The sequence below is a fragment of the Anopheles maculipalpis genome, chromosome 2RL (assembly GCF_943734695.1).
Source record: "Anopheles maculipalpis chromosome 2RL, idAnoMacuDA_375_x, whole genome shotgun sequence".
Classification (NCBI taxonomy): domain Eukaryota; kingdom Metazoa; phylum Arthropoda; class Insecta; order Diptera; family Culicidae; genus Anopheles; species Anopheles maculipalpis.
Genome location: NC_064871.1, coordinates 98,069,666 through 98,086,720, shown reverse-complemented (window position 1 = coordinate 98,086,720; position 17,055 = coordinate 98,069,666). Strand labels below are relative to the sequence as shown.

Below are 17,055 nucleotides of genomic sequence, written 5' to 3'. Positions count from 1 at the left end.
TTTTTTTCAATTGCAAAAATAAAATGACATCGCAATATGTGTAGAAGTGTTCGTGCATAGAGAGATGAATTGATGTTTTTGTGGCTGCTTTCTGGGCAATGGCGTGTGCGAGTGTAAAATGCCGTCGGTAAAAGCATGAACCTACGGCAAGTTTTTTTTCTATTCAATGTAGTGCAAGCGATACTACGCCTTGTGCACTCTTGCGATGTATGTTAAAATAAAAAGACCGTGTGATGTGAAGTGTTTTTTGTGATAAAACGATCGTTTTTGTGTGCAAAATATGTCAGCGCAAATATATAAATTTCAAGTTAAACCGGAGTAAAAAAAGATGGATTAAGTGAAGTGAAAAGTCGTTGATGCTTCCTAGATCCACAATGCAATATGCAATGTGAAAGCAAAAGCTTGTGTAAGGATCGATGTTGTGAACAACGCACTAAACCGTTTGTTAATCCTATTGAATGCGAAGTGCGAAAACGTGAATCGTAACCGATAAAGGGAAGATTAAAACAGTGCTTTAATTAAAAACATGGTTATCAAGAGTCAATCTTCATCTTATCGCGTCTAATGTGTTCCTGAAGAGTGGTGGCAAACGAATATCACACAATTTTATTGTCTGTGGTATCTCTGCACCTAACGGTGTGCCGTGAGGTGTGTGCGTGTGTGCTTGTATGTGATATTGTTTTTGGTGTGAACAGGCCGAAACCAAACAATACATCAAAATGCGCCCCTCACCGGCATTGTTGACGATGATGTTTGGCACCATTTTCGGTGTCTTTGGCGCCTCGCTTAGTAAATCGTTGGTAAACCAAGCGCCCGACGAGTGCCGGTGGGACGGGTACTCCGAGGACGATCTAACACTTCTGTGCCGGTTACGGACTATCAATAGTGAGCTCGAAAATACGAACTTTAGTGTGTTGCATCCTGAGAATACCGTCCGGCTGCGGTTGCAGTGCAATGATGGATTGTTCTTTCAAAGCAGCCTGAGCCCGGGTAGCTTCAAACAACTCACCAAACTACATTCCCTGTCGATTGAGTATTGCAAAATCGCGAACCTTAGTGAAGGATCCTTCCAAGGGTTGAAGCAGCTCACCAACCTGACGCTACGAACACACAACACAGATTGGTCCTCGATAAGTTTGGACATTGCGCCCCAAGTGTTCAACAGTGAGCTGTCTAAGCTGCAAAGGCTCGATCTTAGCGAGAACAACATGTGGAGTGTGCCGGATGGATTTATCTGTCCGCTGTCGCGACTTACCTATCTGAACCTCACTCACAATCGATTGCGTGACCTGTCCGTGTTCCATTTCAGCGCGTCATTGAGTACGCGACTGTCGAAGAAATGTGGCAGCTCCATCGTTACCCTCGATTTGTCACACAACACCATCGACAACCTGCCGCCTGCCATATTTTCCGGTCTCGGCAAGCTAACCGATTTGCGACTACATAGCAATGGGCTCAACTATATTGCCGACCGTGCATTCGAAGGGCTGGTATCTTTGTCACGGTTAGAAATTTCACTCAACCGTCTCACCAACCTTCCGCCTGAGCTATTTTCCGAGGCTAAACACATCAAAGAGATTTACTTGCAAAACAACAGTCTGAACGTGCTAGCGCCAGGGATTTTTAGCGACCTAAAGCAGCTTCTAATGTTGGATTTGTCAAACAACGAGCTTACATCGGAATGGATAAATCCTGCCACATTTCGAGGATTGACGAAGCTTATTTTGCTCGATCTTTCAAACAACAAAATTTCGAAGCTCGAGCCCACAATCTTTCGCGATCTGGCCAGCCTGCAGGTATTACGAATGCAGGAAAACTTCATCGAAAGCATAGCTGAAAACACGTTCCTTGAGCTCACCGCGTTACATACGGTGATTCTGTCTAATAATCGTCTGTCCACTGTCGATCATTTTACGTTCAGCGGATTGAAAAGCCTAACTCTACTCTCGCTCGACTACAATCGCATTTCACGCGTCGATCGTCAAGCGTTGCGGAATCACTCGACACTTCAGGAGCTGCATTTGAACGGCAATAAGCTGCTACAGGTTCCGGATGCACTGTACGACGTGCCATTGCTGCGGACTCTCGATCTCGGCGAGAACCACATCTCGAGCATCGATAACGCCAGTTTTCGTCACATGGCACATCTATACGGTTTGCGGCTTACCGAAAACAATATAGAAATCATCCGACGAGGCACGTTCGAGGCGATGAAGTCATTGCACATCCTCAATCTGTCCCAAAACCGGCTCAAAACGGTCGAACAATCATCGTTCGACAACAATACGAAGCTGCAAGCGATCCGGCTGGACGGAAACTATCTGACAGACATAGCCGGCCTGTTCACCAAGCTGCCGAATTTGCTGTGGCTGAACATCAGTGACAACCATCTGGAGGTGTTTGATTACGCGCTCATACCCACCGGGCTGCAGTGGCTAGATATTCACGCGAACAAAATCACCGAACTGGGCAACTATTTCGAGATTGAGTCACAACTCGCACTGAGCACGATCGACGCCAGCTCCAACCAGCTCACCGAGATCACCGGAAGTGCGATTCCCAACAGTGTGGAGCTGCTGTACCTCAACGACAACCTTATCTCGAAGGTGCAATCGTACACGTTCTTCAAGAAGCCCAACCTGACCCGGGTGGACCTATTCGGCAACAAGATCACCACACTCGATCCGAACGCGCTGCGGATATCGGCCGTGCCCGACGACCGGCCGCTGCCCGAGTTCTACATCGGCGGTAACCCCTACCAGTGCGATTGCAATCTGAACTGGTTGCAAAAAAGTAACATCGATTCACGAACGCAGCCCCGGTTAATGGATCTCGATAGCATCTACTGCAAACTGCTGTACAACCGTGGCCGTACATACGTGCCACTCGTCGAGGCAATGCCAAATCAATTTCTCTGCAAGTACGACACACACTGCTTCGCCCTTTGTCACTGTTGTGACTTTTACGCCTGCGATTGCAAGATGGAATGTCCAAAGCAGTGCACCTGCTACCACGACCAGAGCTGGAGTTCGAATGTGGTCGACTGCTCGCGGGCAGGCTACGATGATCGACTGCCCGATCAGATCCCAATGGATTCGACGCAGATTTATCTCGATGGCAACAATTTCCGGTCGCTGGGCAGCCACGCGTTCCTCGGCCGTAAACGGCTCAAAATCCTCTTCCTGAACGGGTCCAGCGTGGAAACGGTGAGCAATCGTACGTTTTACGGCCTGAAAGAGCTCGAAATTTTGCAGCTCGATCACAATCTGCTGACCGCGCTGAACGGGTTCGAGTTTGAGGGGCTCGACAGTCTGAAGGAGCTGTTTCTGCAGTACAATCGCATAACGCAGATCGCAAATCACACGTTCGATCATTTGCACGGGTTGAAGATCCTGCGACTAGATCACAATCGCATCGCTGAGTTTAACGTTTGGCATTTGCCGAAGCAGCTGAACGATATCAGGCTCGCGTTTAATCCCTGGTCCTGCGAATGTGATTACGTGACGCGATTCCAGGAGTATCTGAAGACGTACGATTTTGTTCGCGATCGGCACAAGATAAGATGCGCAGCGTACGTATCGAGCAATGCGACTGCCGGTATGCACAGCAACGGCACAGCATCCAACACGATCGCTAGCTTCGGTGAAGATGTGCTTCCCGATGGCAGTGGCACGACCACCGCCACCAGCACCGGTGACTTCCTGGTCTACTACGACAACAGTTCAACGCTGTGTACCGGGGCCATCCCACTCGAAAATGTGATCAACGGAAATTTGACCTCGCGAAAAACCATTCTCTCACCGCAGCCAATCGAGGGCTACATTCCGTTACTGGTAACCGGTCTTTTCGGGTTTTCTTTGGTGATTATTCTGACGCTGGTGCTGTTCGTGTTCCGTCAGGAAATGCGCGTCTGGTTTCACTCCAAGTTCGGTGTGCGCCTGTTCTACCGAAATGCCGATATCGACAAAAACGAACGCGACAAGCTGTTCGACGCGTTCATATCGTACAGCTCGAAGGATGAAGCGTTCGTGGCCGAGGAGCTGGCACCCATGCTCGAGAATGAAGACCCGTCCTATAAATTGTGCCTGCACTATCGGGACTTTCCCGTCGGTGCGTACATTGCTGATAACATCCTGCAGGCGGTGGAATCATCCCGACGTACTATTATGGTACTTTCGGAGAACTTTATCAAATCCGAATGGTGTCGCTTCGAGTTCAAGTCGGCACACCATCAGGTGTTGCGCGATAGACGTCGTCGTTTGATCGTTATTTTGCTGGGAGAAGTGCCTCAGAAGGATCTCGATCCCGACATTCGACTGTATCTGAAAACGAACACATACCTCCAGTGGGGTGATAAATTATTCTGGGAAAAGCTGCGGTTCGCCCTGCCCGATGTCCCCAACAACCAACGAAGACAGCATCAGCAGAACATCTCACTGACACACTCAAATGTTCGCAACAGCTATCAACTTACCCGTTTTGCGCCAAACAACCGCACAAATAATCAACTAGCTGCACAGCATCAAGATCCTCGATCGCAGCCACGCTCTCCCGAGTACCATTCGAGCACTGCGCAACCACTGCCGGGTCTTGCAAGCACCGAGATGCAGGCACAACAACTGCACAGTAGCCAGCAACAGCAACAACAGCCACAGCAGCATCAACCGCAGCCAACACAAGCGCAATTAAGAGCTTCTGCTCCGTTGAACACATCGCCCAGAACAGTTGGCATTCACATCTAAAAGCGGGATGCTTACTGTTTCTACAAATGTAAATAATATAAATAATACAATGATATTCGAAGTCGTCTTAGACGTGTCCGTTGAAATCCAGAGTTTATGCACGCAAATGAAATTGTGATATTAACACATGTAAGTTATTTGTAAACACACAATTGATTGAAATTGCAAAATATTGAATGTAGCTGTAAAAATCATGGTGCCTTCCGTTATGATGCTCAGTTTAAGAACCTTCTTATACCCATACAATAATGCAATAGAGCACGAAAGTCGTGCCATTCTTCTAAATACGTTAAACACCGAACGAAAGTACCAGTGCCATTGTTGAAAGATGGTATTGCTCTTTTCTAAGTATCTAACTAGCAAACATTGGTCATTTACTCACTATGGTTACAACTTTTATCCTTTATTTTCCTTCAAATTCAACGACAATCTTTTAAAAGCTACCGGAAAAATTTTTGACAACTTTACACGACACAAGTGTTTGATCATAGATATTATCCTGTGAGCAATAAGTGCACGACAGCAAACAGAGAAAATGTTAATATTTTGGATTATATTAACAAACTACACAAGAGAATATAATTTGTTTCGTTGACCGAAAACATTTTGTCAATGAAAAGATCGTAAGAAGTAGCGCGAAAACACAATAGGCTGTTATTTGCTCATAGATTTTATACTGTATCTAGTCAAAAGCACACAAGAAAAAAATGCACATAGCAAATGATACTAATCGATGATCGGGCCAATGTGCTTATTTAGACAACTTTGAGCAAATGCTCGAGCAAAAAAGATTCGACATCGATTTGTTTTAGAATAGATGCTATTAAAGCAAACCCTTTTCTTACTAGTAAACGTATGCAGATAAAGACTGATGAACAACTTAAACATTGAAGCAATAAAACAGTTGAAATATTTTAACTCCATCACTAGTATGCGTAGGACAAAATTCGAACCCTTGGTTATATTTCGTGAATTGGCTTTTAAAGCTGACTGCAAACATAAGCTTCATATTTTCCTACTTCTGTATTACTAATAGCAGCTGTATTCATCAAGTTATATAACATCAATATCTATCTTAAAGATCGGTTGGATTTGTTCTACGCTTCCTCATAGTATTAGCGATAAATGCAATAAAATTAGTACGAGTGATAGCTAATAAATTCTTTCCGTCCTAACTAAAAACGACAGTAGCAAGGCGTGGTTGATTCAAACCAAGTACTAGCGAATAACGTGTTTCAACTAATATTTGTCAATAGATCGTTTTGTCTATTCATAAAAGTATTTTGTTGGTAAAATTAATTAACATTTCACTTCCAGTTTTCAAAGGATTTCATAATCAAATGTTTCCTCCTCTGCTCGTAAATAAATTATTTTTTGGCGAAACGTTTCGCGCAGAACTGAGTAGGTGAAGTAATTGGAATTGAATCAATAAGATACCCTCCACTATGCTAAGCAAAACAGAACTGTCCCGAGATTGATGTATTGTTAGCAAAATGTAGTATATTCAATTGAAATAAACCACACACCCAGATGGTGTCTGTTTTTTAAAATGAAACACTATTCTTCGTTTGACTGCGCTCTGCTGCTTTATCTTACGTTGAGAAATAAAAAGTGTTGGTAAGTAATTATGATTACCCGAATTAATTCAAAGCGCCTGTAAAAATGACTTCGTATCAAAAGACTACAACGCCGCGCCAAGCAACGAACCCTTTCTTTGCGTGTGCGGATACGCGCGTGCTCTTTTATTTGAACTGTTGAAAATTCATATTTTCTTTATCACCCAAGAGCTATGTTCAGCAGGCCGAACTACAAATATAAAGGCATTATTTTATCTCTACGGAACGCGATTGAAATTTTCACATCGTTACATTTTTGTTCATTGATCGTCGAAGGAGATAGTGATCGTGTTTTCTCCACGCAGTGTAAAGAATCTTAATATGCGATTAATTTGATTTTATGCTCAACCTTGCTACCTTCAGCCGCTATTGTTAACAGTTTTATGTGTGCATCCAAAAGCATAAACGCATCCGTAAACATTACAAGCCACAATCACAAGCCTACTGCTTGTGCTGAGTCGATTGAAAGCAAAACATGTTGAAACTTTTGAGCTTTTTCGAATGCTCTTACTTCTTGCCATGTTTTCTTACCCTTCGCTACAAAGTAGCTCAAACATACAATTGAAACTGGAGATGAACGGAAATACAAAAAAAAAAAACAGCATCAACAAAAGCGTCTTCCCGTCATCGTTATCTGATCCACTGACGCGCGAGCGCTTAGCAATTTGATTCAGATTTGTATCGGAAATCATAGATTCAAACGAACCGAATCCTCCTTCGCTTTTTCTTCATTTATCGTGCTACCACATTGTGTAATTTTGTAAGATTGCCTTTCCAGTACGTTCAGTCAGCTTCGGCTGCTTCCACACAGAAGAACTATAGCAATGATTACATCGAATTAAAGGGTAGAATCATAATAGCCAAACGGATGACTGGGCCAGGCAAGATAGAAGAAACGGCACAGAAAGAAAAAAAAACTGTTCCGGATGTGCCACTTCCAACGCTAGAACTAATGAATCTAGCAAAGCATATAACAAATCATATTGCCTTAATAATAACCTTTTGCCAACCAGCACAACCATGCTCGAAAGTAGACACTGGCAACGAAAATAATGCTAGTTACTTGTCCTCGCTTGTGTTTCGAAATTTTCATAAGTGTAAATTACTTCAACAAGCTTTCTTTGCCTTAAATTTACTTTCGAAACATATGCACAACACTCAAAATAATACCTTCCCTTGATATATCTACCGACACATTCAAGTCCGGCCCCGCAGAGGAGACAAAACCCACATCCTATCGAATTTGAATTTGTACTAAACCAAACACCACCAGCAAGCGAAGATCGAAAGGTCCAGCCTCGCCGGCACGCTCATAATTTATTCTAATTAAATAGTACTGTCCACATAAATTTCAACTTCATTTCGGGGCCGGACCGCTGCGGTCAGCTGTGTGTGTGTGTTGTGATCGATCCTAGCTCAATCTCGTTCAACAAGGTGTGGATCTTATTCGTCAGACGTGTAGCGTTCCATTTCACCAATTCTCCTGCCGGTCATTCTAAAAACCAAATAAATTGTTTCAAACCGTGAAAAATACGTAGGTTTCACCTTTTATGCGAGTCTAACGATGCGTGGCCTCGGCGTGGACTCGTTATTCCCAGCGAGGGAGCACTCCTCATCCAAGGGAGTCTGTATTTTAACTTGAGGCCGTTGTTTTGCTTTATTTTGTTGGTTATTCCGATTCTGTAGCACCTTCCCCGGCCCGAGACATAAATTGCTACATTAGCAAGCGGCATAAAAACGGGGTGAAAGATCTTAGAGGGTACCGTTTTTATTGTTATATTATTTTAATTTGGTTCACAAACTACAGAACTTCTACCTCGGCTGGCGAGATCGGCACACGTTTACGCCCGGTGTGTCCGGGTGGGGGGACCAGCATCTAATTCCTTCATCTGCGACGGGAATGATAATTTTAGCTCTTTGGCGGAAATGGCATGCGGGAATGGCACGTGGAATTCATTTGATTTAATTCATCACTATTATGAAAATGTTACTCTCAAGTGGTCAACCGTCTCGGAAAAAAACCATCAAACGATTCTCTTGCCGAGTGACCTCGTACTTCCGGTCTACCGGCCCGGATCATGCATGGTTCCGATTCGGTAAATGCTTTGATCTTGCCGTAGATGCTTGCGTTAGTCGTCGCTAGCACGCATCTTCCGTATTTATCCTTCGGAATTGACAGTGCGTTCTAAAGTGGAGAACACCACACCTGCCAGATAAATATTCGTTTTCTATTTTAAATATATAACATTTCCTTTTTATAATCTTTCATCCTGCTGGTTCACCTCTCTTTCTTTCTTTCTCCCTACGTTCGATTCAGGTAGCACTCGTTTCATGATAATTAATTCACTGTTAATAGTGTTATGCTTTTCTTTGTTCGCGTCCCACACATTAGGGTTATATCTACACGCATAGTTTGAAATTTCTTTAGCGCCATTTCTACGCCGCTTGAGCGTGGACTTGCGCCTCGAGCACACATAAAATGGAAAACATACCACGGCGTTAACGGAAGTGTTCGCACCTTTCAAAAGCACTCATCCCGAACGGGGTATGTTTAATTGATGTTTGTTAAATTAATTTTTGACTCGCTGCCTATGCGATTGTTCGGTAGTTGCAATTGTTTACATTAAACGACGATAGAAACGAGTTTGTGGCTTTTCCGTTGATTGGTAAAAGTTATGTAAATATAAAAAGTAAACTATTGAAAAAGAAAATGGTGATTTGACCAACCACCTGCTGTAAGCTGTAGTCGGGAGTAGGACAGGACATTCTCTCGCGGCGTTCACTGTCTATGGCACTAAATTAAAGATTATTGTGATATCACTTCCCACAGTGGTGACTTCCCAAACAAAAGAGAAAGACATTACGAAGCTTAACATGCTTATGGCACACAACAAATTAGGTAACTGTAATCCTTCACGTCTTCGCTTACCCCTTCCCACCGTTCCGCAGACCACCGCCCAAATCTGGCCCATGAACACGAACAACACAGAACTTGATCGTCATTGGTTTTTAATTGATTTTCCTCCAAAAGCTTGTTTAGCACGAGGTTGCTGTACAGCTCTTGATTCATCGGTTTTATCAAATTCACCACCACATTACTAGTTATCCAAAACGGGCAACTCATCGATCTACACACAATCTCAGACACACATAGAGCGACAGAGAAAGATCTCGTTTGATCAACAATGTTCATTGAGCTGAGTCTTCTTTTCCATTTTAACGTACAAGAATTATGCTTAAATCAATCTAGATAGGAATAAATTCGAACAAGCGCGCGATGCCCAAATATGCATAGAGCCATGAAACCCCGGGCGAAATGGTCCTGGTTCGGTCGAGCAGATAAAAAAGAACAAATCATTTGTCGATAATAAATTATTTTCCATCGTTAGGATGGAAGCCTCGAAGAACGCTTTTCAAATATGTTCGATCGCTTTTTGTTGTTGTTGTGCCTCGCTCGCTCCGCTTCACTAATTCCTTGGCTCTTCCCCCATTTTCTTTCTTATCGTTTTCGTGCCTCTGCTACTTCATTATACCGATTTCCTCTGTCGAACAGCGCCGCTGTCTGCTAAATTGTTTTCTATATTAACCCAATTCAGTCATCTTGACATACCGATGACTAGATCTGCCTCCGAGATTCCTTCACCCGGGTAGATGACTACCCGCCCAACGACTAAGCTTCATTCCTTACCGTTCAGAAGTTGACGGCATATTTGAGCCGAGTTTTAGGCGACAAAACGCTTTTCAATCACCGCGAACACGAGACGCTGTTGCTCCACTCTGACTCGGCCTTCTTACTTCATTTTTTTGTACCTGTCATGCCCTTTTCAAACGACTCAAAGCCTTCCCTCCCCCCCCACACATACACACGCACACACATATATATCTACGTAATTGATTAGCTGATTGAATGCTCAGCATAGCATCTTTATCGTTTAATTGATTCTCTCAACCCCCGTTAAGGAAGTGGCGATGTACGCGCATTTGGGTGGATGATAAATGAAAATTACCCGCTACCCGCTAACGATCGGTTCAACTTTGAACTTCTGCTTCGAAAGGTTAAACGGGTTTCGGGGAGCAATAATGCTAAAAATTGCATGAAAATTGTACACGGTTGCGGTGTCAAATAGAACCTGAATCCCTGGCGGGGCAGAAAGAGCTGGAGGGTACGGTTGTGTGGGCCCGTGAAAACCATAGATAAATAAATAAAATTCCACAAACTCTCCAAAGCTACGCTTATAATAAATCTTGTGCTCTGTTAATTTGAAAATGATAGCCTTACATGCCGTCATTTATCGAAAGGGTCTTCTGCTATCATGCAAGTCACGAGATATTCGTTTTTTTTCGGGCGCTGCTCGTACGCTACGCAGAGGAAACCCAGAGACCCAAGGACCCAGCGGACCCGTCTCGTACACCGTTCGCACACTATGTTGCAGGTGAAGCTGGAAAGCGATTTATAAGCGCCTGGGCTTGGGGCAGCCGCTATGGACCAATTTAAAATGATGCCAAGATGTAAGAGGAAGCGGGATCACGATACGACGCAATGACGGTCTTCGTCGCGATCGCCGAGGATCGATTTCACGGGAAACAGTACAGCAACACGGCAAACGCGATGAAGAAAAGCGGAACCGGTTTCTTGTCATCAGCGGGCAGGATTTGATGAAAGATAGTTGATCGTTTCTTTACCGTCTGCACGATGGTTTCATCATTTCGAAGCGCGATGTAAAATATAAATATTTATAATCATCTCCAGTAACATGCAAAAGGTTCGGAACACCGTCCGTTCGGACGGTTGATTTTCCGGCTCATCAGATTGGTTAGAATTTCACGGAATGACAGCCAAATTTATCTAACCAGAAAAGTGTGCCTTCGAATGCTTTCGTCTGTCTTATTAGTTTGTAATTAACAGTCATATGTTGTTGTTTTATTCGTATCCTACCGATACTACCCATACTGCCAATGCATTTCACAAACGATCCCACAATCGATCGGTCCGGTAGCGGGGACTCGATCGATCTACCGATCGTGGACACAAACTTCAGCAAGAATCACGCCTCTGCAATTCAAGACCAATAACTAGCTGGCTGCATAAAACATTAATTCGCAAGCGATCTTTCCTTCTTGTTTTTTTATGAATAACGCTGCGAATGGAACCTCAAAACCATTCAAACAGAGCCCGACGCCGGCTGACATAAACACCGAAGTTGGTGGAAGCTGTAACACCAACAAAGACAACGACTCCGCTCACACAGCGCGTCTGGGCTCGGCGAAAAACGGGCGAAAGCAAGTATGCTGATGCTTGATGCAAATCCCTGATCATACCAACGAGATTACGACTACCTCCCGACCTAGAGGGATCGATAGCTTCTTCTTATCGCACAGGGAGCTAGTACGTACGTACATGAATGTGTTTTTTCTGTGTTGTATTTATTGTTTGAGGCTTTGATTTGTAGCTGGTTGTTTCTTCGCATTACTCACCCACCGCTGCCCGTCGCGTCCTCACCCGTGTGCCGGGTGTACCACCGCTGTCGGAACAAATAACATTGTCCCCTAACTTCTACTGTCCACCCACTGGCAGCGGACGAAGTGTGCATGTCGGCAGCTTCAACGGCAACAGCTGAGGGGACAGAAGTCAGAAGTTGGTTTTGCTGGCTGTCGTTTCGATCAAAGACTCGCTGCTGCTTCCCTCTGGTCCACGTGATCGCTCCAAATGCCCACCAGAATTCGTCGTCGTCGTCGTCGTCGTCGTCGTTGCCCTTTGTCAGGCGACAACGACAACGAGCGCGATTTTATCTGCGAGTGAAGACATCTTACAGTGTCGCCTGCAACAACTACACCATAAGTTGTCGCTTTCGGTGAGACAATGGTTCAAGAAGCTTTGGGGGTTTCCGGTACGATCGCCGCAATTGCCCGACCACTTCGCATTACTTATATTTGGCTTACGCTTCGATATAGGTTGCGCGTGCTTTTCGCGCGACTTTTGCACCCTGACCAACGGTCAGAGCAGTTGAACCAGCATGGTAATAACAATATTGTTTTCCTTCCAACCAACGACTATAACTTCCATTTTACTTGTTGTCTTTGCTAAGTGTTTTCCGTTGCTTTATGGGATTAGCCTAACCTTACCAACGCTCATTCGGGAATGGGAAACAAAGACTGCCCATTCGCTTGGTCTACGATTCTTTGATAGGATTTATTTATTGCTCGATCTTGTATAGTTAGCTCAGCTAATGAGGGCTTGCTGCTGCAGATGTTTTAAACCCACGAAGAATACTGTATTAAGCTGTACGTCGTTATGACGTTACTAGTCCGTTAGCTGTGCTGTCTGCTTTTCCGCTTTGAACAATTTCTTCTTTTTTGCATAAAAAAAGTCAACCATCGTTTGTAAAACATAAATCTTCACAAATGAATGGTTCGGAGAAAAGGTTTGCACCAATCATTTATATTACCAACACCATCTTGATCCTTGGAAGGTGTTACTGGGGGAAACAGCACACAGCAATTCATGACAATGGATTCGAACGACAAAAAATAAACATACACAATTTAACGTTTAAGGGCTGTTGGAAAACATTTGAATAATACAAATTCCTTCCTTGCCGGGTATTTATTTTCGAATAATATCGCTGCCGCACGATGGATCGCTGCTAAACAAACGACTGCCGGAATGTTGCCAACATTTACATCATGTTTTCGTCTTCTTTTCCTGATTCCTTGTGTCGTAGCTCTTTTCTTATTTCAGTCAAGTTTCCCGTTGATTTGAAATATTTGCCAATGTTTCTCTGTCACCGGACAAACGGGTGCCCTCAATTCGCGTACGCATTGATTATTTTCCCTGCATACACGTCCTACCAAAATTTCGATAATTTTATCCTTTCTGCATTCTGATGATTGGTTGCAGTCGACTAGTGGCCCTCGCCTCGCCAGTAGCTCGCATTAATGCATTACATGCACTTTTGTTTCCATAAAATAGCCCACTTCGATTTGCACCACCATGCACCGTGCTGGCCGGTATAGGCTTAACCGGGGTCCGAAAGAAATAATTCGGCAAAAATTTAAATAATTCGTCGTCAAACCCTCGCTCGCCTAACTTCGGTTCCTTCGAGAGTCATCTGTTGCTGCAAGTCGTTATTCTGTTGTCCAAAAAACAATGTTCCGTTTTTCTTCCCATGATTGGATTTATGGTAACGAGGTCAGGAATTTGCTTGCGGTAACAGATTACAATATTCGTTTGCAATAAAAGAGAAATGCAAATTGTGACTGTTTGTACATATCGTTTTTTGTTTTTTTTTTTTTGTACGCTCTGTTTTCTCGTTTAAGGGAATGGTGGCCCAAACTGCTATAAACCATCCGGACGGCAACATCCGGAAGATAGTGGGGGGCTTCACCTTACCATTTTCTTCGCGTAACAAGTTCATAAATTTTGAAACTCGCTACTCTGGGGATGGTGTAAAGCATTGTAACCAAACACACGTGCAATCGAACCTTTTTTTTCCAAACACTAAGGAATACATTTTATTTTCTGAAATTAACTAAACATTTAACTCCACCTGGTAGAACCGTGATCAACCGATCGATTTACCATGCTTAATACCAATCACACGTGAAAACTCCGGAAGCAAAACCAATTTGAAGCTGTATTGAATAGCCATTATTTGGAAACACTTAAAGGTAGGCTGAGATATGACACCTGCTTCCTAATGCACCTGTCAACGAACTACTGACACAATTCGTCGATCATTTACAGCCCAGCCGATGCAATTGGCCACACATAATCCGAAACAAACTACGTACTCATGTCTGGCATTTTGTTGGGCAAAGTGATAAATAATTAAAACGTATTTTTGACTCACAACCGTAAAAGTGGTGCTTTTACGATTGGGTTGCACTGCAGTTCTTTGTTCGTAGACTCATTTTCATTTCCATATCCACAAATGTTTCGTCTATCGCTACGGATTGGAACATTACATGGTAAATCGTGAAGCAAAACTGGTGGCCGCGCACGCGCTGTGTATTCCATACATTAGTGAAAAGAGGATCATTAAAAAATCATTTCTAAACAATTACGAATAATGAAAAATACCATCGTTTACTTTGCTAGGTGGGTAGAAAACTTATCTAGTTTCAGTGAAATCATTTGCCAAGCTGATACTATAAAACAACCAACACCGCTAACAGTTTATTACATCGCTTGAAATGGAAGCGTTAAAACCATTTTGCAAGGTGTCGAGTTGCTTAATGGTTGGCGTTGTTTTAGCATCACTATTCAAAAATCTTCCTACTAGCTGCACCGCTGATTCGTCGTATTCTTTAAAAATTAAAAAGTATGATTGCATAGACACGCCATACAAAGAATCAACGCTTTACTCCTGCAAAAGTATACCACGGCGAAACGCACCGACGATGGTCAAAGTGTCGATAAACATTCCCAAAATTTACGATAACGTTGTGGTGAAAGTTTTTCTGTTCTACAAATTTAGTACCTATCAACCGTTCCTGATCTCCATAGAAGGTAACGGCTGTGAGTTTATTCGGCATCCACCGCAGATGAGTGTCGAAAAGTACGTTTACGATATAATCAATGAAACACTACCAGAGCTGCTGGTGCCTTGTCCTACTGGTGTGAGTAATCTAAGAATCGCTTGTGTTTCCAATTTAATTCTGAACTCGTTTTTGATTGATCTAGAATCGCACCTACAATCTGTGCTGGTACCTTCAAGAACGACACGCACCGAAAAACATACCACCGGGAGAGTACAAGCTGCAATTTAAGCTAGTGGCACAGCCCGATATTACCTTGTTTGGGATGGATGTGTACATCTCAGTGCGCAATACAGGTCTGGTGCCGTCCTTTGTAACTCAGTGATTAGTGTAAAAGGTAGGCGGAGTTGAAAACAAATAATACACAGTTAATTGTTCTAAAGTACTTACTACAATAAATGTTAGATAAGGGAGATTCTTAAAATATAACTGAGGTGATGGAAAAAAAACGCAAACTAGCGAAAAAAGGAGATTAATTTTATTTTATTAACTTCTGTTTTTTTAGAAGGATAAAAGTTACAATATGTTCTACAATTCACCATATTAGCATTCCGTGTACGGACCTAAGACTGGAACCGTGGAGCGTCTTTTCATATGAGCCAACTCTTCGCAATTCAGCGGATTGTTGATTAAGTTCAAGTAGTCAAGATCCTCCGGCAAGCTGCTCATATTCAATTCCTTCACATAATTGTCACACAGATAGATTGCTTTCATCGAGACGAAAGGTCTCAAGTAGACGTCTGTTATGTTATTATTTGAAACGAACAGCTCAGTCAACCTGATCGGTGCCTCATCATCGGAAGCCATCAAATTAATCAATCGGTTTTTCGATAGATCTAGTGAATTAAGATTGTTCATCAAACGGAAGGTGCTGAAATTTAAATTCACAATGTTGTTTCTTGGAAAATGGAGCGAAAGCAGCGTTGCAAAATAGTCCGTACAGTTGGGCGTGCTGAGCTCTTCCTCCGTTTTCTCTTGCTTAATGTAGTACTCACGCCACGAACAGAATCCAGAATCTTCACCCTCGTCTTGCTTTGGTGCATGCAAAATACTCGGAACATGCATGTACAAATCGGTCAGTTTGTTGTTTTCCAGATTCATAGTCTTCAGCTTGCTCATCAGTGCCACGATGCCAAGGTCTAGTTTGGTGAGCAGATTATCGGAAAGAAATATTTCTTCCAAATGTTGGCAACACAACACCCCCGGTGAGATCGTTACCGATTCAATTTTGTTGCTCACCAGATATAGCAGGGAAACGGAGGAGTTTTCGAGCACGTCGAAGCTAAAGTTGGTCAGCTGGGAGTGAGTTACCCAGAGTATATCTAGCGCGGACAGTTTCGATACCGTGGGCGAAACCACTTGCAGCGACGTGTAGTCTGCTCGGAAATCTTGCAAGCTAAGGTTTTCTTCAAAAGTCACATCCCTAACTTCCATTTCTATCAGATGCACTACGCTGGGACTCATCTTGGCAGGAAAAATTATCTGCGTAACATTCGAGTGGTTTATCAGAATCTTCCAGGGTGTAATGATGGAGAGTGGTTTGGTTAGATCGAGCACTAGTATAGTGGCCTTACTGAATATCAGCTCTTCTGTGCTGTTTGTCAGAAAAGCATAGTCCTGTGTGTCACTTTGATCGGTGAGATTAATGATCGTGCATGACACATTCCCGTCAACGTATGCAAAATTCGATGCGCTCGTTTCATGCGGCACAAACGATTGTATTACACTCAGTAGTAGAACAACACTAAAGCAAAAATTCTCGTTTAATTTAGAAGCAGCCACACAAAGCTTGACTCATATTTACCTTCTTAATTCAAGCATCTTTTAGGAAATAATCTCCACTAGAGAAGATCACACACGAAACACACTCTTTAGGCAAGTGGACGGACATTTTATATCCATCGACATTTTTATAACCGATTCCAACCTTCTAGCGATAGCGTTAACCCATTACTTACTGTACGCCGACCAAACGGCAATTCACACATTATATTCAAATTTACATTCTAATTGAATGATATTCCAGGAATATTAAACATCTATTTAATACGCTTTTAAGTGAACCTTTCCATTAAATCGAAAGGTGGCATGGAGCTATAAACTGAAAAAATATATTTGCCCAAATTAATTCGTTGGATGATTAATCAAAAACTGTACCA

The 17,055-nt window shown here is 43.1% G+C and overlaps 3 protein-coding genes across 3 annotated transcripts; 2 read left to right on the top strand and 1 right to left on the bottom strand.

Annotated features, from left to right (window-relative positions):
* The first annotated feature begins 446 nt into the window (after positions 1–446).
* On the top strand, positions 447–4,882 carry LOC126567787 (toll-like receptor Tollo). Its single transcript, XM_050224086.1, has one exon. It carries the CDS (start codon positions 720–722, stop codon positions 4,740–4,742), a length of 4,023 nt encoding a protein of 1,340 aa, XP_050080043.1. The 5' UTR covers positions 447–719; the 3' UTR covers positions 4,743–4,882.
* Positions 4,883–14,551: 9,669 nt separating this feature from the next.
* On the top strand, positions 14,552–15,221 carry LOC126567703 (uncharacterized). The gene is made up of 2 exons (XM_050223918.1): positions 14,552–14,977; positions 15,042–15,221. The coding sequence occupies exons 1-2, from the start codon at positions 14,552–14,554 to the stop codon at positions 15,219–15,221; spliced, it is 606 nt and encodes a 201-aa protein (XP_050079875.1).
* Positions 15,222–15,439: 218 nt separating this feature from the next.
* Positions 15,440–16,717, bottom strand: LOC126567702 (uncharacterized). The gene is made up of 2 exons (XM_050223917.1): positions 16,701–16,717; positions 15,440–16,640 (listed from the first exon to the last, which is right to left on the bottom strand). The coding sequence occupies exons 1-2, from the start codon at positions 16,715–16,717 to the stop codon at positions 15,440–15,442; spliced, it is 1,218 nt and encodes a 405-aa protein (XP_050079874.1).
* Positions 16,718–17,055: the final 338 nt, after the last annotated feature.